At 36.5% G+C, this 25,719-nt stretch overlaps 2 protein-coding genes across 10 annotated transcripts in view; both read right to left on the minus strand.

The window, feature by feature from the left end:
• Positions 1–12,364: 12,364 nt before the first annotated feature.
• LOC18432772 (uncharacterized) overlaps positions 12,365–25,719 on the minus strand; it is a 35,968-nt gene continuing 22,613 nt past the window's right edge. For all 9 annotated transcript variants that reach the window (XR_016045748.1, XR_016045741.1, XR_016045747.1 and 6 more), the window contains one exon: positions 12,365–12,642. The gene's annotated coding sequence lies outside the window, so the exon portion shown is untranslated. The remainder of the gene's footprint in view (positions 12,643–25,719) is intronic.
• Positions 12,472–18,487, minus strand: LOC105420531 (SKP1-like protein 12). Its single transcript, XM_088872008.1, has 2 exons — positions 18,188–18,487; positions 12,472–12,642 (listed from the first exon to the last, which is right to left on the minus strand). The coding sequence occupies exons 1-2, from the start codon at positions 18,485–18,487 to the stop codon at positions 12,472–12,474; spliced, it is 471 nt and encodes a 156-aa protein (XP_088728134.1).

A 25,719-nucleotide genomic window follows, 5' to 3' on the forward strand; every position in this document is an offset into this window, starting at 1 on the left:
AATATTTGGGCTCCATTTGATTGTTCAAAGGTTCGTCCCAAATAAGGTAATAATTATGAGGTTTATCAAAACTGTCCACAATGACCTATTTTCATAAAGTAAAACATAACTTTCAATCTAAGAAGAATTTCAAAACAATTTCTCATGCAAATTTTAGCCCACTCAAAGATCTTTCAAGAGGTTATGGTTTGACAGGAAATATACCTCGTTTGGTTAGTTAAAATCAGTGACCACAGCCGTGTCAGTGGAAAATCTAAGAAAAACAGTCGACAGTGATACACACTTTTATTTTGAAACATAACTTCATTTTTATAAAGAATTTCGATAGTGAGCAAGCACGAACATTTTATTAGACTTACATATCTTTCTAATGGCAGTAGGTCAAACGGACTTTGTTTGGTTATTTAAAAGCCCTTTACAAAAACGAGTATATTCTTGGAATTTCACAATGAGGTTACACATGCCTCAAAAACATATTCCATAATCTCAATTTCATTGTAAAGGACATGCTAGCAGCTATTATCTCACAATATACAAGCATAAACATGCATTCATTTCAGGATTTGTAAATCATACATTCATTTTCAGTACTCGCATTCATCATAAAACCAAAGCCCCAATTTACAGCGAACAAGGCATAAAAGTCATCACATTACATACACTTTTCTTACTCTTTTCATAGGCATATAAGTTCATAGATTCTCATGGCTACACTGCAATGGTGAGGAATTCACTCACCTAAAAAGCAATGGTGTCTCCAAATCCCCTTTTCACAGTCCCTCAAGCTTCTAACAATGGCTTATACAAAGCAGTAACAGTGGGCTCAAGGGTTGGCTCTAGTGAGAGAAAGTAGGAAAATGAGTGGCGTGAGAGGGAGAGAGAGAGAGAGAGTGAAGGGCTTAAGTACCCTACTGGCTGGGGTGGCAGTCCCAAGGTTGACAAGTGGCAGGGCCATGCATGCAACAGGACAAGTGGCATGCGTGGTAGCATGTATTTAACAGGTGGTAGTGGTGACACAACTGGCGTTGCAGTCAGCACTACACAGCCGACGCTAACCTCATACACAACAGGCGCTAGGTCTCTTACACAGTAGGCGCTGGCCTCATACACAGCCGGTGCTGAGTCTCTTACACAGTCGGTGCTGGCCTCATACATAGCTGGCACTGTGTCTCTTACACAGTCGGCGCTGGCCTCGTACACAGCCGGCGTTGGGTCTCTTACACAGCCGGCACTGGCCTAATACACAGCCGGTGCTGGGTCTTTGCTTCCTTCTCTCTACTGCCGTGAGTGTCTTAGTCCAGAAAATTGTGGTCCTTACATCATCCCCCCCTTAAAAGGATTTTATCCTCAAAATTGTCAGTCAATCAAATAAATGGGGGTACCTATCCTAGATTTCATCCTCCCGTTCCCAAGTCGATTCTTCTTATGAATAATACTGCCACAACACATAGACAAGAGGGATTTCTTTATTGTGCAATATCTATACTCTTTTGTCTAGTATTTCAATCGGTTACTCGACATAAGTTAAATCTCCTCGGATTGGGATTGGTTCATACTTCAAAATATGGGACGGATCAGGCTGGTATTTCCTCAACAGTGATTTATGAAAGACATCATGAATATTAGCCAACTCAGGTGGTAGGGCCAGTTGATATGCTACAACCCCGATTCTTTCTAAAATTCAAAGGGTCAAATGAATCGTGGACTTAGTTTCCCTTTCCTACCAAATCTCATAATGCTCTTAGTTACCGACACCTTCAAAAGACCCGATCGCCCACTTCCAATTCAAGATCTCTCTTTGTCGGCATAACTCTTTTGCCGACTCTGAGCCATTATGAGCCTTTCTCAAATTAAAGAAATCTTTTCTGATGTTAATTGAACAATTTCTGGCCCTAACAGTCTCATTTCACTGACTTTGTCCCAACATATAGGTAATATGCACTTCCTTCCATACAGTGCCTCAAAAGGTGCCCTATGGATACTAGCCCGAAAACTGTTGTTATAAGCAAACTCTATCAGAGGCAGATGATCATCCCAGTTTCCCTTGAAGTCTGTAATATAGGCCCTCAACATATCTTCCCAAGTCTGAATAGTTCTTTTTAACTGTCCATCAGTTTGAGGGTTGAAAGCAGTACTGAAAGTGAGTTTGGTCCCAAGGCTGATTGTAGACTACTCCAAAATCTTTTAGTAAATCTCGAATCCCTATTGGACACAATACTAATAGGTACTCCATGCAGTTTTACTATCACTTTGATGTATAACTGAGCCAGTTTATCCAGGGTATAGGTGGTGCGGACCTGTAAGAAATGAGTAGCTTTAGTTAATCAGTCCACAATGACCCAAACACTATCGTGTCTAAGGGTCGATCTAGGTAGGCCAGACACAAAGTCTATGGTTATTTGCTCCCATTTCCACCCTGGCAGGGGTAAGGACTGTAATAGTCCAGCAGGTTCCTGATGCTCCTTCACTTGCTGACAAGTCAAGCACTTGGAAACAAATTGTGCTACTTCTCTCTTCATATTGTTCCACCAAGAGACCCTTTTTAGATCCTGATACATTTTCGTATTCCTTGGATACACTGTATAATGGGAGTGGTGTGCTTCTTGTAAGATAGCCTTTTTTACATTCTTGTCATTAGGAACACATACCCGACCCCTAAATCTTAACATTCCATCACTGCCCACTGCAAAGTCTTCTTTTCCTTCCAACTTCATTTCTTCAAGAATTTTTTTAAGCTGGGGATCTTCCTTTTGTGCCACTCGTAATTACTAAAAGAGCTGGGGTTCCACCCTCACATGAGATTGTTCCCACCCCATCACTAAGGGGTAGAGTTAGGTGCCATTCTACTGCATCTTCTAATAATTTCATCTCTCGAACTATCATGTGAGCCACTGATACTACGAGCTTCCTACTCAAGGCGTCTTCCACAACATTGGTCTTACTTGAGTTGTAGTTAATGGTACAACCATAATTGTTCAATAAGTCCGTCCATTTCCTTTGTCTCTTGTTTAACTCTTTCTGAGAAAACAACTACTTAAGCCTCTTATGGTCAATAAACACTTTAAATTGGGCCCCATACAGATAGTGTCTCCAAATTTTCAGGGCGAACACCACAATCGTAAGCTCTAAATCGTGAGTGGGGTAGTTTTGCTCATATGACTTTAATTGCTTGGAGACGTAGGCTATAACCCTTCCCCGTTGCATTAACACACATCCAAGCTCTTTATGCGAGGCATCTATGTAAAGTACAAAATCCTCGTTCCCCTCAGGTAAAGTCAGTATCGGGTCTGTGGTCAGTCACTTCTTTAGTTCTTAGAAACTTTTCTCACAAGCATCTGATCATACAAACTTTACTTTCTTCTGAGTTAGGCATGTGGGGCCATGCGGGAAGTGTGTGTATGTGAGAGAGAGAGAGAGAGAGATTTTGCATCCTTGTATCATAGTAGAATCATGAGGAACCTGTTTCTGTGACACCTCGGAAAGCATTATTTTGTAATGCTTTTATATTGTAAATGCGATTCTTTACATGCAAATATGTCTTACATGTATTGAAGGAAAGATGGAAGAAAGAAGAGTTAAGCATTTTACGTAATTGATTTGAACTTTGTTTTAATTGAATACAAATTAGGAATGTTAAAAAGAAAAATGAGGTATAGAGGCAAACTATGATGATAGATAGGTTCGAGCAGGGTGTCTTATTAAAGAAGTTCAAATAAGATAAAAGGTTAGAAGGTCCTTATTTGTTTTTTCTTGACCTTGCAGATCAAGACTGGAGCACCCTGGTGGAGTGAGCGGTTAGCCAAGTATAATCCGGTAGAATATCACCCTTCTGTCATTGAAGGAAAGGGAATTTCTTATTCACAAATGGAATGGATTGTTCTTTTTCTATTATTAAATAAACAAGAGTAGAACTGATTACAGTTTTGACATCATATGCTTTATGCTTGTCTTGCTGTGGGAATAGAACTGCCTTTCTTTATTCTTGTTCGGGGTGGCTTTTGAGGAACTCGAATTCTTAGATGTTCACTTTCACTTTTCATGTATGATTGGATATTTTGTGTACTCCATGTCTTTTGAATACGGCAATCCATTTTCATTTTAGTGAGGAGAAATCTTTGGGTAGTCAGTGAGAAGTATGTTAGGTTACAGGGATACCTGGGGTTATCTTTAGCTACTATTTCCGTGAAGTTACATCACTTAATGTACTAAGGTCTTTGTTTTGGTTTGAATTTAGCAGCACACTTACTGAGTTTTCTCTTTTCTAAATGCCTTTAGCTTCTGCGCATCGAAGAGCAGCTTGGGAATGTGCGGTATGAATGCTAATAAGATATTGAGGTTTTTTTTTTTTCTCTCAAGAGAGAGAGAGATTTTGTACGACTGATGCTTGAATGAGGCATCAATTTGGGGTGTTGAGCATGTTAAAGGGGCAATATTTGAGATGGCTGCTGTAGAGTTAATTGTTGGTTAAATATAGAATCGTTGGTTTTTGTTTCTACTTTTACTGGGGTGAGGTTTGTATAAAGCACCATCCTTATACTGTAGAAAATAAGGCGCACCTCTAAAATTACTTGGAGGTATAGCCCCATTGTTGCATACCATATGATGGCTTGAAAATTTATTTATCCCTAATTATGAAATTTGAAAATTTTAAAATAGTACAGATGGAGTAGATCTATTAACACTTGAAAATTCTTAAAAATAGAGGGTCCCTGTTACTTGTTATAAGATGCATTATTTTTAAGAAGAAAAAAGTTTATGTAAGGATGCTACCTTATAATGTTGAACTACGGATGCCCCTAAAAAAAATCTATCAGAAAAGGTAGTTTTAATGTCGAAAAACCCTTTGATTGATCATCTCGACATCGAGATGTATGATTGAAAAATAAAAAGATTTTACATCTTAAAAATAGTGCATTTTACAACATATTATCTACACCGTCCATTTTCAAGATTTTCATATGTTTATAGATCTACTTGAGTTTAACCATTTTTGAAATTTAAAATTTTATAATTATATATAAAAACAGATTTTTAGATAATCCTAAGAACATTTTACGTCAAAATTATATACCATGATAAAATTTGAATGTGCACCTTGCCTCTACACCTACAGATGCATCCGTATGCAAACTGCAACCTTTTAAGAATTGAAAGTTTATGTATCTTCATCTCCACACTTGAGACTGAGAAGATCAATTGGAGGGTTCTCCAATGTAACACTTTTGCTACAGGATTTTTGAGGTGTAACTTACTTCAACAGTATGAAGTTGTGACCAACTTATTCCATCCATGGACATTTTATGGAGAAGAAAATGATTTAGTTCTTGTTAGTAGCTTTGTTTGGGTGAGTAAACATGTTAATAGTTGAGTTAGCTTATAGGCGGGTTTAATATATTTCATTCTAGCTGCAATTTGGGCAATATATCAAGCATTCCTTTTGTAGGGTATTCTTTTTTCTTTTATTTCTTTAATAAAAAATACTAAATTTTATTAAAATGGGAGAATTACAAGATCAAGCAAAGGGAAACATGACATGGAGCCATGGCACAACAAACCATCTAGTAGATCGAGAGTGAAAGGGTTAAATGCAACTAAAGGGATATATATATATATATATATATATATATATATATATATAGGGAAAAGATTATGTTAGCCCAAGGCGTACTGCACAGTTTTGGTCAACGCTGCATGACCTTAAACTGCACAGCTTTGGTCCGCATTGCATGACCATAAACTGTATCGTAAGTATAGCTGCACGACCCTAAACTGCATGGTTCAAACTATATGACCCTAAATTTTAGTATATGTCCTAGCTGCATGACGATAAAAGGCTCAACACCATGGTCCCATATATATATATATATATATATATATAAAAGGATGCTACCTTATAATGTAGAACTACGGATGCCCCTAAAAAATCCATCGGAAAAGGTAGTTTTAATGTTGAAAAACCCTTTGATTGATCATCTCGACATCGAGATGTATGACTATGAAAAATAAAAAGATTTTAAGCCTTAGAAATAGTGCATTTTACAACATATTATCTACACTGTCTATTTTCAAGATTTTCAAATGTTTATGGATCTACTTGATTTTAACCATTTTGAAATTTAAAATTTTATAATTAGATATAAAAATAGATTTTGAGATAATCCTGAGAACATTTTACAACAAAATTATATACTATGATAAAATTTGAAGGTTGCACCTTGCCTCTACACCTACGGATCAATCTGTATGCCAACGGCACCCATATATATATATATATGGGGAATGATTTCATGCAACAATTGTATGGTAATATAATGCAACCACATTTCTAAAAAACCATGTTTGTAGCATTTGTATCATCCCAAAAATTGCACATATACTCTCTTCATCCCAATAGTCAATTTCAAAACAAAAAAAAAGAATTTGCATCATTGATATGGTTTAAATAAGTCCTCTCCAACAATGAATGTAGACCATCCATGTGGTCAATTTCAAGATCTAGGCCTTTACAAATTCAAAACCAATTTTTTTTCTTACCATTGTTCATCTAATGATAACAAAGCTACCTATAAATTTTGAAAAGAGAAAAATCCTTCTAAGACCTAGGTCTAAGCACCTTAACAAAATGGATAGCTTATGCTGAATGGGCTAAAATAACGCTTTTTAGGGTGTATTTTCAATCCTTTATTTTATTGTATTTTATTTTATTTTTTATGGTTCAATGGAATGAAAAGATTGTACATTTAAAAATTGGGATCAAACAAATGGTGTAATGGAATGAAAAGAGTGTACATTTAAAAATTGCGATCAAACAAATGGTATATATATATATATATATATATATATATATATATATATAGATATATGGAAAAAGTTTATATGAGGTTGAAACCTTAAAATGTAGAACTACAGATGTATCTCAAAACTCCATCGGAAGATGTTGTTTTAATGTTGAAAAAAACCTCTAATTGATCATCTCGACATCGGGATGTATGAATATGAAAAGAAAAAAAAAACTTGAGTCCCAAAAATAATGCATTTTGCAATACATTTTCTAGACCATAATTTTCAATATTTTCATATATTTATAGATCTACTTGATTTTAATCATTTTTGGAGTTTAAAATTTTATAATTAGATATGAAAATGGATTTTGAGATAATCCTAAGAATCTTTTCCACTAAAATTATATGTTACGATAAAATTTGAAGGTGCGCCTTACTTGGATTATTTAAGGTTACAACTTTATAGAAACCACACCATATATATATATATATATATATATATATATATATAGGGGGTTTTGTTTGGCTATACCATTTGTGGTATAGACCCTTAAAGTGCTCAACATTTTAGACATTTAGATACCCTTATCTTTTTGTTTGGGGGTATTTTAAGTAATTAGTCAAGGGTAAATTAGAAATTACTAATAGAAACAAAAGCATTTATTAACAATAGTAGACAATGATATCAGATATGGTGTGTCTCATCACCCACAAAATGCATTAATTGTTTTTAACTATTAATAAAATATCACTATTTTTTTATAAAGATATCTATTCTACCCTTCTAAATAACAAGAAATATCTTTACTTGAAAAATTTTGTATTACAATTCAAGGGTATTTTCATATAAACAAATGTTGAGCACTTTAAGGGTCTACACCACCAAATGGTGTAGCCTAACAAAACCCATATATATAATGGGATTGTCTACACAGAGACAATTTATCTTGGGTATGGTTTGTATAAGCTTGAGGCTCTAACAATCACAGTGCAACAGACCTTTAAATAGTGCTGAAATATGTTGTTTTAGTATAAAAAATCTTTATGATGATCTGAAAAATTATTTTCATCTCTATTTATGAAATCTAAATATTCAAAATTAGTATAGATCGAACATATCTATAAGCACTTGAAAATTGACTGTCTAGATAATACATTATAGGATGCACTACTTCCAGTGCTTGAAATCTATTTTTTCTCATGTCCATAAATCTTGAAATTGAGATAATCAAATTGAGGGTTTTTCAACAACGAAATATCCTCTTCTTTTGAATTTTTAAGGTACGTTAGGGCTTCGCCCTTATATAATTTTTTTCCATTTATTTTTGTATATAGAAGTCACAATCATTCTCACTCATTAGATGTCAAATTGGATGGCTAGGGTGAGTCATGAAGTCTAAGATTTTTTTTCTTTTTGAGCTTTTGCATCTATTCAATGACACTTTTATAACTACTCATTTTGAAATTTAAAACACTTGTGACCTCCATGTAAAAAAAGATACCACCCGTTTTGAAATTTAAAAGGCAAAAGATAAATGTTCTCTTTAGACAATCCCATTTATATTGACGGTTGCAGTGCTTTGCAAATCAAAGTTGCACTATGTTTTAAGCTCCATTCCCCCTGCTAAACTACCCATAAACAGTGGCCATCATAGTGGAATATTGCTTCTTTTCTTGAACAAGTTTGGGAGGCATTATTTTCTTGTAAAGTGCCATAGCCCGCAGGGCTTGACCTTTTTAACAGCCGTTCTGAACTAAGGATGGCGTCTTGGCGATTAATAGGGATAAAATTTTCAGCAGAAATAAATAAAGAAAATCAATGCAAATCATAGATTCTCATTATTTTGACAAAATGATAACATCAAAAGTGATTTTTGATTTGAGGAAAGATATAGCCAATTGGAAGCATGTGTAATCTAATGCATGGTTAGCAAGCCTATGATTAAAATACAATTTTTTCAAAAAATATTTATTTTTTGTGATCTGTAAAACACTTGATGTTTTTTTGAAAAATATAAAAAAAAACACAATTTCTTAGTGAATTTGATACAAGAGCACATTTTATCTTTTTCCAAAAAAAAATTGAAAAAAAAACTTCTTTCAGTTTGTCATATCATTTTTCACTGTCTTGAAACATCATGTCTATTCAATTATTTGGAATCTTGGAATTTCATTTTTGAAATAATCTTACTAAAATTGAGATTAAATGATGGATCTTGATTTAATAAAGAATCCCCTCAAGCTCTAACTATTATATCCCCCTCCCCCTAAAAAAATAGCAGAAAAAGTTACCAAATGTATTTCAGGAAAAAGATACTCCCCAAATACAGTCTCTTAAAATGATTGCAATGATACCGGAAGATTAACTCATTGTTGAATCTTCTTTTTCTCCAAAACCAAGAGTATCATTGAAAAAACGAAGAGAATCATATTTTATCACTCCATAACATTCAGTACAAGTAAACCGTTTGTGTCTCTCTTTGTAAATGATTAATTTCATGTCTTTGGGTTATTTTGTTGTTAACTGGTGAACACAAAAGCAAAAATTAGATTTACTACAATTTCATTTGTTTGGATTTTTGGTTTTTTGTTAGCTACAATCATATACTTAGTTCTTTGTATTTTACTAACCATGAACCTATAATTCGATTGTTGTTCTTGTTATTCATTAATGTAAATTATTGTATTTTGTATTGTTGTTCTTCTATTGCATGCTCCCAATAAGATCAGTACATGATGTAGAAACGAAATACAATCCACGAGACAAGAAAGAAAAAAACCAACACAAAAGAAAGAGACAACCAACCACAATACAAAGATATACGTGATTTGGCAATATGCCTACGTCCACCGGAGATAAGAGCTTCTTTATTGGCAATGGAGAATAAGGTTACAATAGCTCTCTTTCTTACGCCTCTTTGTTTTCTCTGATTACAAAGAAATTTGAGCTTTTCCCTTAACCCTAAAAAGAACCCCATCGCCAGAATATATAGAGTCCCGTATAAATTACCAAAATACCTATGTACGGATATATACCGAGTCCCAGATAGATGATACAAATTACCAAAATACCCTTGTATGGATCTTGGAAACTTTTCCTCGAGGGTTGCCGCCCCCCACCCCCACAGGGGCCGAGTCAACCATGTTTACTTGTGCCGAACACTCCTCTTGGCTTTTAACGGCCACCCGAAGTTGTCTTGTTGACTTTACCTTGACAGATCTATTTCTTCAGAATACAAGACATCAATCCTCAACAGATGTTTCATGTCGTGATAGAAAGGGAAGCATACTATGTCATTGTGTATAATAAAAGTGTAGACAAAAAGTTAATCAAGAAGAACCCTAAATGCTACCGAGATTAAGTTATTTTTCAATAACTCTACTATATTTTTGTAGGAGTAGTGAATTGTCACTTTATTTTGTGGCACTATTCAAATCTAGTTTTTCAATCCCTTTGTTTGAGTTAGATCCCAAATATTCACATTTTAAAATTACCTAATTTTTGGCAAACGATATTTTTTCCCCAAATTTTTTTGGCCATTGATTCATTATCCACTTTTTAATTTACCAGATGCATTGTTACTTCCAGATGTGCTAACTATGATCTAATTTAGATTCGAATTTGTACCAAGGCACAATATGATATACTCTAGAGGCCCATTACCAACAAGAGCGGCCACACACCCTTACCACTGTGTGACTTGATCAAATGGATGTTGCAGTCGCAAATGGATTGTACCCACACCACCACAAATTATTCTCAGCACCAACAATTCCTTCTAAACTCTGCCCAAACCAAGTAGTATACCTGCTAATCCCACAAACTCAGATCGTTTCTAACCGATTACCACAACATAATGCCTACTCAGTAACGATTTCATCTAATAGTTTTGAACATTGATAATACAATACCGAACCCCAATAGAACCTTAGACAAACCAGGGTGTCTAAACTATGAGATCCTGCCAAGCCTCCTAGGCCCAACCTTCACCTATTTACTTTCATTATTCTCCTTTTTTTTTTAGTAAGTCACCATGGTCAGGATCTGAGCACCTTGGCCAAGGTCCGAGTACCTTGGTCGAGTCGATTTTTTGAACACTGATAACACAGTACCGAACCTCAATAGAACTTTAGACAAATCAGGTTGTCTAAACTATGAGATCCTGCCAAGCAACCCAGGCCCAACCTTCCCCTATTTACTTTCTTTAGTCTCTTTTTTGTTAGTAAAGCGCCTCGGCCAGGGTCTGAGTACCTTGGCCTGGGTCCGAGTACCATGACCGAGTTGATTTTTTAAACACTGATAACACAATACAGAACCCCAATGGAACCTTTGATAAACCAGGTTGTCTAAACTAGAAAATCCCGTCAAGATCAGCTTAATGCTTTAGGAAGTCCATTGCGGGTACACACATTTCATAATATTGGTGTTTCATATTTGATGGTTTGTTTGCCATTTATTTGAAGAGGATCGGAAACCCTATGAGCCATGTCCCTGATTATTCTTTAGTTATTTTGGTTGAATGGAAGGCTCTCTGGGGTGCGTCGTTGTTCTCCTGGGAGATAACCCCGTGTAACTCTCACGAGCATGTTCATCGTTTTGTTTTATTTTCCGTAGGTAATCGTAAGAATGGAGGAGATACTAGATAAGTAAGTGATGCGAAAGGAGCCGATGAAATTAAATTCAGCTTTCTTTTTATCTTAGAACACACATGAAACAACAACAAGAAGTCGAAATATATGGGTGTAAATCTAGTCGATAGGAAAAAGATGCTCTTTTTCTTCACAAACAGAGTTCCCCACAAAAAAAAAAAAGGGAAAAAGCAAAGAGTTCCTTCATAAGGGGACTTCCTACCTCAACTACAAACGACAATTTATTTAAAAGAAAAAAACCCCTAAAGTTACTTTCTCCTCTAAGTAGAACTATTTTTTTTTAAAAAAATGTGGTTAAAATCATGGTGGTAGCATACTTGTGCCCTAATCAAGGTCTAGGTTTCTATTTTCACCTAACGTATTTAAAAACTACTGACGATTTCAAAAACGGAATTCAAAAGCGGGTAAGGAATCATCATCCGAATTGAATTACCAAAACAAAAAAACTATTTTTTCCTAACTCCATGCGCCTTTACCTTACCCCAATAGGATGACTAAGAAATCTCCTAACATAAATCAAGGGACTAATAACTTAACTGATACTAACCTACCCCGAACAGTTAATAAATTCCCTCTTGGTCTCACAACAAGAATTAAATTCATATTTAATCCCCCAACATCGTCCCAAATTGACCACTAAAAAAATAATTTCTCCTACATCTCTAAACACGAAAATTTTAAAAAATACATTCAAAATTTTGAATCTCTCTTCTTTTATAAGTATTTTTTGTTTTATGTTTTTGTTAAAAAAACATATGTGAAAATATATCATAGCCAGTGTGAGCAATATGAATTATTGATGAAAATTTTAAGACTCTTTACATGTGTAACATTTTTTTTTTTTTTTTTTGTGAATGTTATACATATTTTGTATTTGAGTATGTATTATTCTTTATGTAGGAATATTTATGTCCATCTAGAAAAATGCCACCTTTGGAGGTGAATTCAACCATATTATTACCAAAATTTAAACATAGGATGAAAGTAAAATAAAACATATCCAGGAAAAAGGGAAAATATAACAAGCAAGTGGGACTCATTAAAAAGCCCACTGGTTTTCCATCTTCACTTGCTCCTCTTCTTCAGGCGAAAAATCATTTTGAATTTCGAAAGCCTTCCAAACCTCTTCGGCACTCCAATCCTTGATGTGATTGGCAATAGTCATGCAAGTCTTGTCAAATAAGCTCTTGACATTCAGGTAATTTGCTGCCTGCAAAAACAATATACAGTGACACAATAAATATCAAACCGAAACCCCAGAGAGGTATTGTTTGTTCTGTGAAGTCAAGAGAATTCACAAAAACTTAGGACATTTAGCTTCAAAAGAGACAGACAATAAGAAAACAACATGGAAAAAAGAAAGGAAGATAATAAGGCACAAATAACAATTCAAAATATCCTCTTGAGTTCAACTAACAAAAAACAAAACTAAGTGGGAAAAATAAAATGTAACATATCAACCGCGAGCTGGGAATAGCATAGATTCACGTTTATATAAATTAAATAGCACTAGAGACCTTGTAGCATAGAAAAATTAATAGAAGAATGAATAGCATAGAAATTAATACAAAAATTAATACAACAAAAATAAATACTAGAGACATTTATACAAAACTATTAATTATATAAATTAATAGCATAAAAAAATAAATCCATTGGTCACCTTGTAGAACAAGAATGAATAGTAGTACCTTACAAGGGAGAATGAATACATGTATGATAAATTCCACTCAATAGTGAGTCAGGCACCCAAAAATACATGTACGATAAATTCAACTCAATGGTGAGTCAGGTACCCAAACACCATGCCAATCTCAATCTAGCAAGACACAAGATTTACAACATGCATAACTTACAAGTCCGATAAATTCATCTCATTTTTACCAAGATTTACAACATGCATAACTTACAAGTCCGATAAATTCAACTTATTCTTACCATGTCAAGCACTCAATCCAGAAGGACAAAAGATTCACAACATGCATTACACAAAGTATTACAAGTAGTAAACAGAAGTAAATGCTTGTTCTAGATAATTATCCTAAAAGGCCAGGATTGAGAAATTTACATTATAGCCCAATAGAAGAATATGGGGTACAACTACAAAAGATTGAAATATTTGTTTCATATCAAAATTCCTTTCCACCGAAAGAAAACCAGACGGCCACAAGTAGCCAACTTTATTGCTTCTTCTTCTTCTTCTTCTTCTTCTTCTTCTTTCTTTCTTTTGAAAGTTTGATCACCATATTTTGATTGTAACCTAGCAGGGCTTTTGAGCTTTCCTTTTTTAGTTTTTTTTATTTTTAATACATTAATACGAACCACTCAATAAAGCTATAAGCTATGATGTATTAATGTATCAGTCCCCTGATCAAAGGACTGCCTATGTTGCCAACAATAAAGCTACGATGTATTAAATACAAAGTCCAGCAGGGAATTCACTACCGAATACACACACATATATATAACAACATCAATCACAATATCATGCTCAAACAGATGGAAAGATGACGACTTGCCTGGACAATTATGGAGAAAATAGGATTTTAACATATGGGCACTTCACCTGAAGTGACAATGATAGAGAAAATAGGAGTTTAACATATGGGCACTTCACCTGACTTGACAATGAGAGAAAATAGGAGCTTAACATATCGACACTTCACCAAAAAGTATCACGCAAAAAGTATCATGGACAAAAGCTTGAATTTATATAAAATGACTAGCCCCATGAAATGTTCACAATTTCAGACAAGAAGAAACAACCAAATATTAAACTAAGGTGTCAAGAGAGTAAATTCATACAAATAAAAAAAAATAATAATAGTTCGCATGGAACTTCCAATAATAAACATGTAGCAGTGAAAACTTTAGTCACAAGAGGTTCAACCAAAACTACCCTCAAAACAGTGCATAACCCTCCAAATCAACATCTTGACTCAAGCCCTAATAATAAAATATTGGAGTATGCAAAAATGAAACCACCAAATACCAATTGATGCACAAAGTAACCAAATAAGGAAGTCAATCACCAAAGCATCACAAGCTTATTTTCTTCTCTAGAATAAATTAATAATAAGAGGTAAATATTCAAAGACTCCCCTCAACTCCCTAAACCACTATTTAAAGAACTTTAATCAGTAAAAACTAAAAACTATAAAAGCTTAAATGAGATCATAGCTATTGATCCATTATTCCCTTTCATCATTACCATATATCCGATTAGAACCCCACTACACATAATCAACTTATAAACACAAAATAAAATCTCAAAAAAAACCAAATTTGTCACTTAGAGAGAGGGAGAGAGTCAAATACTACAATAAAAGGATCATTACAACAAACATACTTCCACAAATTAATCCATTGAAGAAAACACTCTACTTATGTTGTAACATAATCAAGGCATAGTAAAGCTAAGCAAAACAAATTTTCACATAATTGTTCAAATAAGAAATTTTACTTCAAAGAACAAAAGAAGAAAGGCAACATTGCTATAACCTTTTAAGAAAAAAAGAAAGAAACCCACCATAGAAAATACATGGGGAAATTAGTCCATCACGAGATAAAAAAGCTAACTCAGAGAAAGAAATCCATGAAAAACCACCACACATTTAAATACACAACAAAACAGAACTGATTCTTTTACGTGATCAATAGTGATGATGCAGTAGCAAAGTTAAAACAAGACAGTAAAATAAAATTCCAAGTAAATAATCAAGAAAAAACCTAAAAAAGAAAAGACTAAAAGGTAACGAGAAAGAGAAATAAAGAAGAGGAGAGAAAGTATGTACTAGAGTGATATCGATGAGGGTTTGCAGATCAATGCTAAAAAATTTCTCATCCCACTCAATGAGTTCCCACTCAGTCTTCTTATTCTCTTCCTCTCCCGCTTTCCCCTTTCCCTTGTCATCCTTTATATGGTGATTGAGGTACTCGATTACCTTCGAAAGAGTCTCGTTGGAAATATTAGGAAGTGGGATACCTTTCTCACTAGTGGTGCACCCATCCTCTATGATGTTCTTGATAGGTTCACATTGCATGACAGCCTCTTTTGTGAATTCAAATGTATTACCGTCATTTCTTCTCAAGAAGATCATCTTCTTCTCTTCTGTCATCTTCCTGCAACTTAAGGGTCCTTCACTCTCTACTTAATAAAACTCTCTCTTTCTCTGTAACTAGAGAAACTCTAACCCAACTTCTCTCTGTAATATTTGAACCCTGCTTCTCTGTCTAAACCACAAATCGGTCCTTCACTCTCTACTTAATAAAACTCTCTCTCAACTCTCTCTTTCTCTGTAACCAGAGAAACTCTAACCCAACTTTTCTTTGTAATGTCTGAACCCTACATTCTCTGTCTAAAACTGCAAATCCTTGGAAACTTATATAGGCTCTTTAGCACTAACCCCGATATATCTTATATCTCCTGGATTATAGAAAGGAGATAGGAAAAAACAAAAAAAGATTTATATAACTCCTTAACTTATCTAGTTTTAAGAATGGAGGTAACTGGATTACCATTCATTGATGAGAAGAAAAAGATCATTTTTATTAGTTCTCTCTTCTTACACGATGCTTCTTCTCCTCACCATATATTCACATGATAACATGCTTTTGAAAATATCATTATGTGGTAATAAAAACAATCGATATATATTTAAATACATGATAACTGAAAATATCATTATGTATTAATAATTAATACATATTCATAATGCCAATAAAACTATCTGTACAATATTTTAATAGTTTTAAAGTGTTTATAAATAATCATGTTATCATGTCTACGATAAATGGAAAAGTTGCTTCATTCGTTTCTTATGTTTTTTGACAAAGAGATGCACCATAATTTTGCATTTTCAGATTTTGTATGAAATTGATCTTTATCTAAAATCGATCTAATACTATCATTCATTACGTTCCTTTATTACAATAAAATTCATCCTTATCTAAACATTAGACCACATAACATTTCCTATACGAGAATAAAATTTAAAAATACCATATTTTTGTAATCTATATTTATCTATATTGCATTATTACATCTATCTATGCTATACTACATGCTAATTCTATAGAGATTGTAGGACATATTTTTCAGTTTAGGGGAATAGAAATTATAGGACATATTCTTCAGTTTAGGGGAATAGAGATTGTAGGACATATTCTTCAGTTTAGGGGAAGAGAGAGAATATATGTACGCATAAGAAAGAGATATCAATATTGTTTTCCTATCTTAATGAGAGAGAGATAGAGATATTGTTTCCATATGTTAATTTGATAAAGAGAGAGTACGCATAAGAGAGAGAGAATGAGAGACTTTGAGAAAGAGAAAGTACGCACAAAAGTCTTAATGAGAGAGATATAGAGATATTGTTTTCATATGTTAATTTGATAAAGAGAGAGTGCGCATAAGAGATAGAGAATGAAAGACTTTGAGAAAGAGAAAGTACACACAAAAGAGAGATAATGAGCCATTTTAGGAGATATAAGAGATTTTCATGAAAGCTTTAAGAAATAGGATATTTTTTTATCCCACCTTTTCTAAAATTTATGCGTGATGGGTTGATAAAAGAGATTGTTTCCATCTCTAATTCAAGAATCAATATTGTTTTCCTATCTTAATGAGAGAGATAGAGATATTGTTTCCATATGTTATTTTGATAAGAGAGAGTACGCATAAGAGATAGAGAATGAGAGACTTTGAGAAAGAGAAAGTACGCACAAAAGAAAGAGAATGAGATAGTTTAGGAGATATAAGAAATTTTTATGGAAGCTTTGAGAAATAGGATATTTTTTTATCCCACCTTTCCTAAAATTTGTGCGTGATGGGTTGATAAAAGATAGATATTGTCTCCATATCTTAATTTGAGAATTAAGATTCCTATATGGGTGTGGCTTGAATAGAGCCCACGTGCTTCTTACTAGTTTTGTGTAAAATTGATCATCGTTTAAAATCAATCTAATAATTTCATTCAATAAAATTCTTGGTAAAAAAAATTTCATTGAATAAAATCAATCCTTATCTATTGGACAAAATACTATGCACCACATCCAAGATACCATTTAGTGCACGAACATTGAACATGCGATTTCCTACAAGAGAATAAAATTTAAAAGAGAAAAAGAGAAATGTGCTTACCATATTTAGCGAAAGATAGATAGTAGATGCTTATTTTATCTGTTTATAGGAGAAATAAAATTTAAGAAAGAGAGATGCGTAAAAAAAAAAAAAAACGTTACCACTGTGAGGAGTAGAGAGTGTTTAAGAGAGAAAGATATATGTGTAGAAACGACAAACAATCCGCGAAAACTAGAAAGAAGAAACAAACACAAAAGAAAGAGACAACCAACCACAATGCAATGATATACGTGGTTTCGCAACGTGCCTACGTCCACGAGAGATGAGAACTTCTTTACTAGCAATGGAGAATAGGGTTACAAAAACTCTCTTCCTCACGCCTAACTGATTATAAAGCAATTTGTGTTTTTCCCTTAACACTTGATGAACCCCCAATCGCAATAATATATATCGAATCTCAGATAGTAACGGCCCTCCAGAGTTGTCTTTTTGACTCCACCTTGGCATATCTATTTCCTCATAATACAAGATATCAATACTCAACAATCTCCACCTTGGATTGAATTTTGCCGAGCCACCCTAAAGATGTCTTCATCCCTGTACCTCCATAAAGTTAGGCGACTGCACCCCTACCTGCCATATAGTGCTTCCCTCACTCTCAACAATGAGAGACATTAAGTAACTCTAAGCAAAGCTTGAACTTCTCCGTAGTGACCGGCTTTGTAAGCATATCTGCAAGGTTGTCATTCGTATGAAATTTCTTCAAGTGAATGATTCTTTTTAGCACAAGCTCCATAATCTTGTGATATCTAACATCAATGTGTTTTGTCCTTATATGAAACAGTTGATTCTTTGCAAGATTTATGGCACTCTGTCTATCACAATGCAGCACAGTACCTTCTTGCTCCACCCCCAACTCACGAGCCAAACCAGTCATCCAGATCGCCTCATTTGCTGCCTCATCTGCTGTCATGTACTCTGCCTCTGTCGTAGATAAGGCAATCGTGGGTTGAACCTACTAATGTGAACACATACCCTGTAGCAGACCTTCGCTTGTCTAAATCACCAGCATAGTCAGAATCCATATATCCCACCAGTTTTGTAGAGCTTCTCTTCCTGCTGGACATAATTTCAAGATCTGAAGTCCCGCTCAGATATCTAAAAATCCACTTCATAGCATTCCAATGCTCCCAGGATTGCTCATGTATCGACTAACAACACTGAAGCATGAGAAAAATCCAGCCTGCTACAAACCATAGAATACATGAGGCTTTCGACTACGCTAGCATAGGGCACCAGAGACATTTGCTGTATCTCCTCATCCGTAATGGGACACTGCCATTCAGATAACTTGAAATGACTTGCCAATGGAGTGCTAACTGACTTGGCATTTTTCATGTTGAAACGCTTCAATATGAGTTTACCTGCACTTCTATCTCTATGAATTTCCATACCAAGGATCCTATTACCAGCCCCCAGATCCTTCATATCAAACGCAGAACTTAACATAGACTTGAGAGAGGTTATGTCAAATGCATTCTTGGCAGCAATGAGCATATCATCAACATAAAACATCAAGAGAATAAGGGAATTATCATTAGGAACTTTAAAATTAACACAACAGTCATACTCACTTCTTGAATAGCCAATCCGCACCATGAAAGAGTCGAAGCGCTTGTACCACTGCCTGGGAGATTGCTTAAGACCATAGAGTGATCTATTGAGCAAGCAAACTTGATTTTCCTTTCCATGCACCTTGAAGTCTTCAGGTTGCTCCATAAAGATTTGTTCATCTAGATCACCATGAAGAAACGATGTCTTCACATCACGTTGTTCTAGCTCCAAATCAAACATGGCTACTAAATCAAGTAATAGCCTTATTAAATTATGCTTGACAGTCGGAGAGAATATTTCATTGTAGTCCGCTCCCTCCTTTTGAGCCTAGCCCTTTGCTACGAGCTTAGAATCTCTCACATTCATTTTCTTTTGCTGCCTCTTTCTTCTGAAAGATCCACTTGCACAAAATCACTTTCCTTCCCTTGGGTTTCTTGATAAGCTCCCAAGTCTTGTTCTTTTTCAGAGACTCCATCTCCTCCATCATAGTTGTCATCCATTTATCACTTTGTGCATCACTTAGAGCATCTTCGAAGGAGTCGATTTCTCCAGTACCAACAGTTAGAGCAAAAGCTACCATGTCCTCAAAGCCGTATCTCTTTGTGAACACGCTTCTTTTTTCCTTTTGCCAAAGTATAGGGTTCACCATGTGAATGTTGTTGTTCCGGTATGCTGCTGGAAGATTCTTCCTCTTCTGGTGTTTCAAACTCTTCTAGCTCCACCTGGACTGTCAAGCTTTCTCCATCAGTTTCACTTACTTGCACTTTGTTATCTTGCATGTTGATCGACTTCACCATGTGAGATTCATCAAACACAACATCCCTGCTTAGCACAACCTTATGTGAAGTAGGATCCCAAAGCTTGAATCCCTTCACTCCCTTCTCAAAACCGAGAAAGATGCATTGCTTAGACTTAGAGTCTAATTTGGAACGTTGCCCACTTTGAACATGGACATAGGCTGGACATTCGAAGATCCTCATCATAGAGGAATCTATCAGCTTTCCTGTCCACATCTCCTCTGGAATTTTACAATCAATCACTGTAGATGGTGACCTGTTAACGATGAAACGTGTCATGTTAACTGTTTCTGCCCAAAAACCTTTCTTCAAATCTGCAGTCAAGCTCATACTGCGAGCTCTTTCCAGAAGAGTCGTGTTCATCCTCTCAGCTACACCATTTTGCTGAGGAGTTTCTGGTATGGTAAAGTGACGTATAATCCCCTCTTCTTTACAGAATTCTTGAAATTCTTTAGACTTGTACTCCCCTCCATTATCTGATCTCAAGAATTTCAACTTCTTTCTTGTCTTCCTTTCTACTTCTGCTTTCCATTGATTAAACTTCATAAATGCTTCACTTTTGTGTTTCATGAAGTAGACCCCGATCTTTCTTGAGTAATCGTCAATGAAAGTAATGAAGTATTCTGCCCCACCCTTGGATTTGATTGGTGAAGGCCCTCATACATCAATGTATACATAGTCTAGTATATCCTTGCTCGTATGAACTGCAGTTCTGAATCTAATCTTGCACTGTTTACCGAACACACAGTACTTACAGAAATCCAATTTACAGGCTCTGACATCCTTCAGCAATTTCCTTTTATAAAGTTCCATCATAATACCTCGTTCACTCATATGCCCTAAACGCATATGCCACAAATTTATGTTATATGCGCTGAAATCAACATCTGTGGTTACAGAAGCTCCACCTGTATAGGTTCCCAGTCATCTGACCTTTCATGACAACCATAGATCCTTTACTAACTTTTAAGACTTTAGCTGTTGCTATATACTTGCAACCATTCAAATCAAGAGCCCCCAGAGATATTAAGTTTTTCTTTAATTGTGGGACATGCCTCATATCTGATAAGGTTCGTACATCAAACATCTTGATTTTGATAGTTCCTATTCCAATGGTTTTGCATACCGCATCTTTCCCCATTAGAACAGACCCCCACTATATGATTTGTAGGTTTCGAACCAGTTTTTAGAACACATGAAAAGAACATCCAAAATCTAAAATCCAAAAATCAGTAAATTGATTCTTACCTGAAGATATAGAGAGAAGATCTTCATCATCTCCGTCAGAGCTATCGGCCACGCTAACTTCATCAGATGGTTTTCTCGTTTTAATCATCTTTATATCCTCCTTTCTTTTCATGCAGTCTCTCTTCATATGACCTTTCTTTTTGCAGTAACAACAAATAAACTTGCCCTTCCCCTTCAATTTTAACCAACTTCTGTTTTCAGACTTCCTTTGTTTTGATCAGCCCCTTTTATGACTCTCTTTGTGTTTTCTAAAGAAACTTTCTCCTTGAGATTTAATACTGTTAGTCTTCTTCCTTGGCTCGTTTGACATAAGAGTAACAGTGACTTCATCCGTCTCAAGAGTCTCCATCCCGTACAGTTGAGTCGTAACCAAGTGATCGTATGATCCTGAAAGCAAAGCCAACAAAAGTAAGGCCTTGTCTGCATTCTCGATTTCGACCTCAAGGCTAGCTAACTGGCTTATGATCTGGTTGAACTCGCTGAGATGTTCAAGCAGATCTGTGCCTTCTTCCATCTGAAGAGAATACAACTGCTTCTTCAAGAACAACTAGTTCATCAAAGATTTCGTCATGTAAATACTCTTGAGTTTTGTCCAAACCTCCGGAGCAGTTTCAAGATCTACCACATAACGCAAGGCATCATCTGAGAGATTCAGACGAATCACACTTACCACCTTTTCCTCCATCTCTTGCCACTCTTCATCGTCTATCTTTGCTGGTTTCTTTGATTTCCCTAGCAAAGCCTTAGGACCTTGCTATATCAGAATATCCTTTATCCTTCGTCGTCACAGGGTGAAATTATTATTTCCATTGAACCTCTCAATGTCATACTTGATGCTTGAGCCCTTTCCTGTCATTGTGGTAGCAAACCCCAGAACATGGAATAACCTTATAGGCTCTAATACCAATTTATAGAAACGAAAAGCAATCCACGAAAACTAGAAAGAAGAAACAAACACAAAAGAAAGAGACAACCAACCACAACGCAATCATATCCGTAGTTCCGCAACGTGCCTACGTTCACGGGAGATGAGAACTTCTTTACTGATAATGGAGAATAGGGTTATAAAAGCTCTCTTCCTCACGCCTCTCTGATTACAAAGCAATCTACGTTTTTCCCTTAACACTTGATGAACCTCCAATTGCAACAATATATATCGAGCCTTAGATAGATGATACAAATTACCGAAATACAAGCCCTAACGGCCCTCCGGAGTCGTCTTTTTTACTCCACCTTAGCAGATCTATTTCCTCATAATACAAGACATCAATCCTCAATAATATGCGTACCTTATCTAATTTCTATTTCCAAATAGGTGTGGCAACAAGTCGCATCAGGTCTGGGTTCAGACCTGACTGGATCGAAAGTCACCGAACCCGGACCTGAAAATAAAAAAGGGGTCCGGACTAGAGTGAAAGAGAGCACACATATTACGATACATGTTGGGCACGTAGCCCTTGGCAAGGGAAAATAAGGAAAATACTTTGACAGGCTTGAAGCCTTATCAAAATAAGGAAAGCCTTACCTTATAATTAATCAAAATGATTACAATTCAAATATTGGAAGACTTTTATACTGATAATCTCGGCATAAACATATTAGTTGCAAAAACAAATTAGGATTTTAAGCTCTAAAAATCATATATATTGTAAAAAATTATCCAAACCATCCATTTTACCCTAAAATTAAGTGTTCATATATCCACAAGATCTGTAGCATTTTCCTAGTTTCAAATTTTATCGTTGGTGTTGGAAATTGAATTAGATCCATCATGGATATTTCTATTGCCAAAAGTGGTTTTTGGATGAAGATTTGAGGTGCGGCTTTATTTTGTTTTCATAAAGCCTAAGCCCTATAAAACTTCATCTGGGAAATAATTGTGTGCTAAATAACTAATTTTTTTTTAGGAAAATGATCTAATGCAACGGTTGTGTAGTAGTATAATGCAACCACACTTCTAGAAAACTATATTTTTGATATTTGTATGACCCCAATTTTTGCACACACATTCTCTTTATCCATATAATCAGTCCTACTAAAAAAAATTAAATTTGCACTCTAGATATGGTGTCCCGTTTGTTGCGACACCATCGTGGTGACATTCTCAATGCGATTTAGCGAATAAATCATAGGAAAACATCGACATGAAGACTCACTATCAATCAAAAGTTTCCAAGATCTATTCAAATTTTACGTTTCGTGATCATGCCTTTAAAGTGTGATTCATGGCTTAAAATTGATATCAAAATGATCGTGTCGTACACGATGGCAATCATCTTTTGTTCATTCGAATGTCGGATCGTCAATGGATCGTCCGAGAAGAATCAAGAACGTCCCAAGTTCTCAGCAGGGGCTGTTTTGAAATTTCTTCAATTGTTAAGCAGGGGCAAATTAGTCATTTTGTACCCTATTTTTTTATTTTTTTAATTCCAATAAAATGTAGTTATCATCAATTAGTATTAGTTTTGGGTAATCCACCCATGTTTTAGCCCTAGTCTATAAATAGACGCTACCTCTCATTGAGAGGGGGTTTTGAGTTTTCTTTTCTCTCAAAGTCATTGTCCAAGCCTTAAACTTTCACTCAATAAAAATCAAGGTTTTCTTGAGTTCTCTTGAGCGCGGCTAAGAGAGAGAGAGGAGAGAGAGGAGAGAGAAAGTTTAGAGCAGTACCCCACTCACTTTTAAGGTATTTTCTCTCTCTTCCCATCTCTCTCTTCGGTTTTCTTTTTTTTCTCTTTCGTTCTCTCCCCTTCTCTTTCTTCTTCTATGCTGAGTCTTTCCCAGAGGTCGTGCATGGCAGTGGCGGTGTCGTGCATGCCTCTTTCTTTCTTCCCCCTCCTGCAACTTCGCAGGTCGTGCATGACGATGGCAGCACCATGCACAAGCTTCTTCCTCTCTCCCTCTCTTCGTTCGTCTCTTTCCCTCAAGATGTTTCACGCACGGCGTTAGTCGTCATCGTGCGTAACGCCGCCTGAAGGAACACACGGTGAGCCGGGCAGTGCTCAAGTAGCGAGTCGGGCTCCTGTTTCGATTCCAGGATTGGCGTCAAATGTGACGATGTGCATAGCCAATCAATCGCCACCCGCGAAGGGTCGAGGCAATGCCTATCGCCGCCTATTCAAACCCTCTTCCTCATCACCCTAATTTCTCATCTTCTCTACCATATGAATGTGCATCACCCTAAGACAAGGGTGGGTCACTCGGCCCACTTGTCTTGCAAATTAACCATGTTACTGCTGTGCAGAAAACAAGGAGATTGCAGGTCAAGGAAAGCGATTCCGAACCAGCTAAAGCAGTTGGGGGGCTTTCCGTTGTGATCTAAGAGGGCAGCCGTGCGAGTAAGCCCGAGTAAGTCATGGACTAACCCAGGTGAGGTTAATCCCCATCGCACGTTTAAAATTCCTCTCTCACCAGTTGGGCACCTGCCCTTGTTTTGTGAACAAGGTTCTCGAGAGAGCGGTCCCAGGTCCCGGGTCTTTCCAACCCGAGACACGTGTCACGCGATCACTTAGATCTGGGGAGTCGAGATCGAGGCATCCAATCAGTTTGGCGACTCCACTGGGGACTTACTACCCCTTTGTCGATTCGCTCTTGTTTGATCGGCATCACCTTTTATTTTCTGCACTGCATTCCATGGCATCTGGGTTATTCAACCTGTTCATCTGAGTTGGGGATTTTCTCATCCCCGCACTCGTGACTGTCCCAAGAAAAAGAGCTTGTCAGGCCTCGTTCCCTACACTCCTCTTGAGTCAGAACTCACAGTTTGGCTCCCAAATTCTTTCCTGGGTTGGTGCAAGAAGGGACTTGAAGGTCCTTAACTCCCTTCTTTCTAGGCCTGGTGGACCCTCCACCAAGGCCCTTCGCATTGGTAGCACATTTACTACCACCTACAGTACGCATCCTGCTACTGGTAAGTCCCTTGTCAATCACATTGTTGAGGTACACCAAAAGGCTGCCCTATCCGCTGTCATGACAAGCAAGCAGGTTGGTCGCCGCAAGGCCACCCCCCATACTTCTTCACCACCCAAACCTCTATGTCTAGAGGCTCGACATACCAAGGCGGAGACTCTAGGGCCTCCACCTCTTGCACACACCTAAAGGCTCGTGGTCCATCCATTCGACACCTCGAGGCAACTTTCATGCTGCCTTGAGCTCGCATTCAAGGCTCGGCCTTCTTGGGCCGAACCCAGCACACGCCATGCATCTGCATCCCACAGCTTGGGGCAATGCCAGTTCTGCGCCAGCTTGAGCACATGGGGTCGACGACTTCGTCCTCCCTCCCAGCACACATGGCTTCACCCTGTGAGAGATAAGCTCCTACCTAGTCCCTTACAGACACGAGCTCCTAGGTCTCGGCCCCTTAAGGTCGAACCAGCTAACCGAGCCCGAGCTGACCCCCAAGTCACCCGGAGGGTTGCCTCCAAAGGTGCACACGTACTAGCTTCAAAGGTTCCTCTTCTAACCCGACTCAGGCGGAGTCGCGAGCTAGTGCCTTCTTCTGTCGCCCTTACTTTGCCAAGCAAACACCTCGAGACCTGGTACTCAA

The sequence above is a fragment of the Amborella trichopoda genome, chromosome 1, assembly GCF_054954075.1.
Source record: "Amborella trichopoda isolate Santa Cruz 75 chromosome 1, AtrichopodaSantaCruz75HAP2 v2.0, whole genome shotgun sequence".
Lineage (NCBI taxonomy): Eukaryota > Viridiplantae > Streptophyta > Magnoliopsida > Amborellales > Amborellaceae > Amborella > Amborella trichopoda.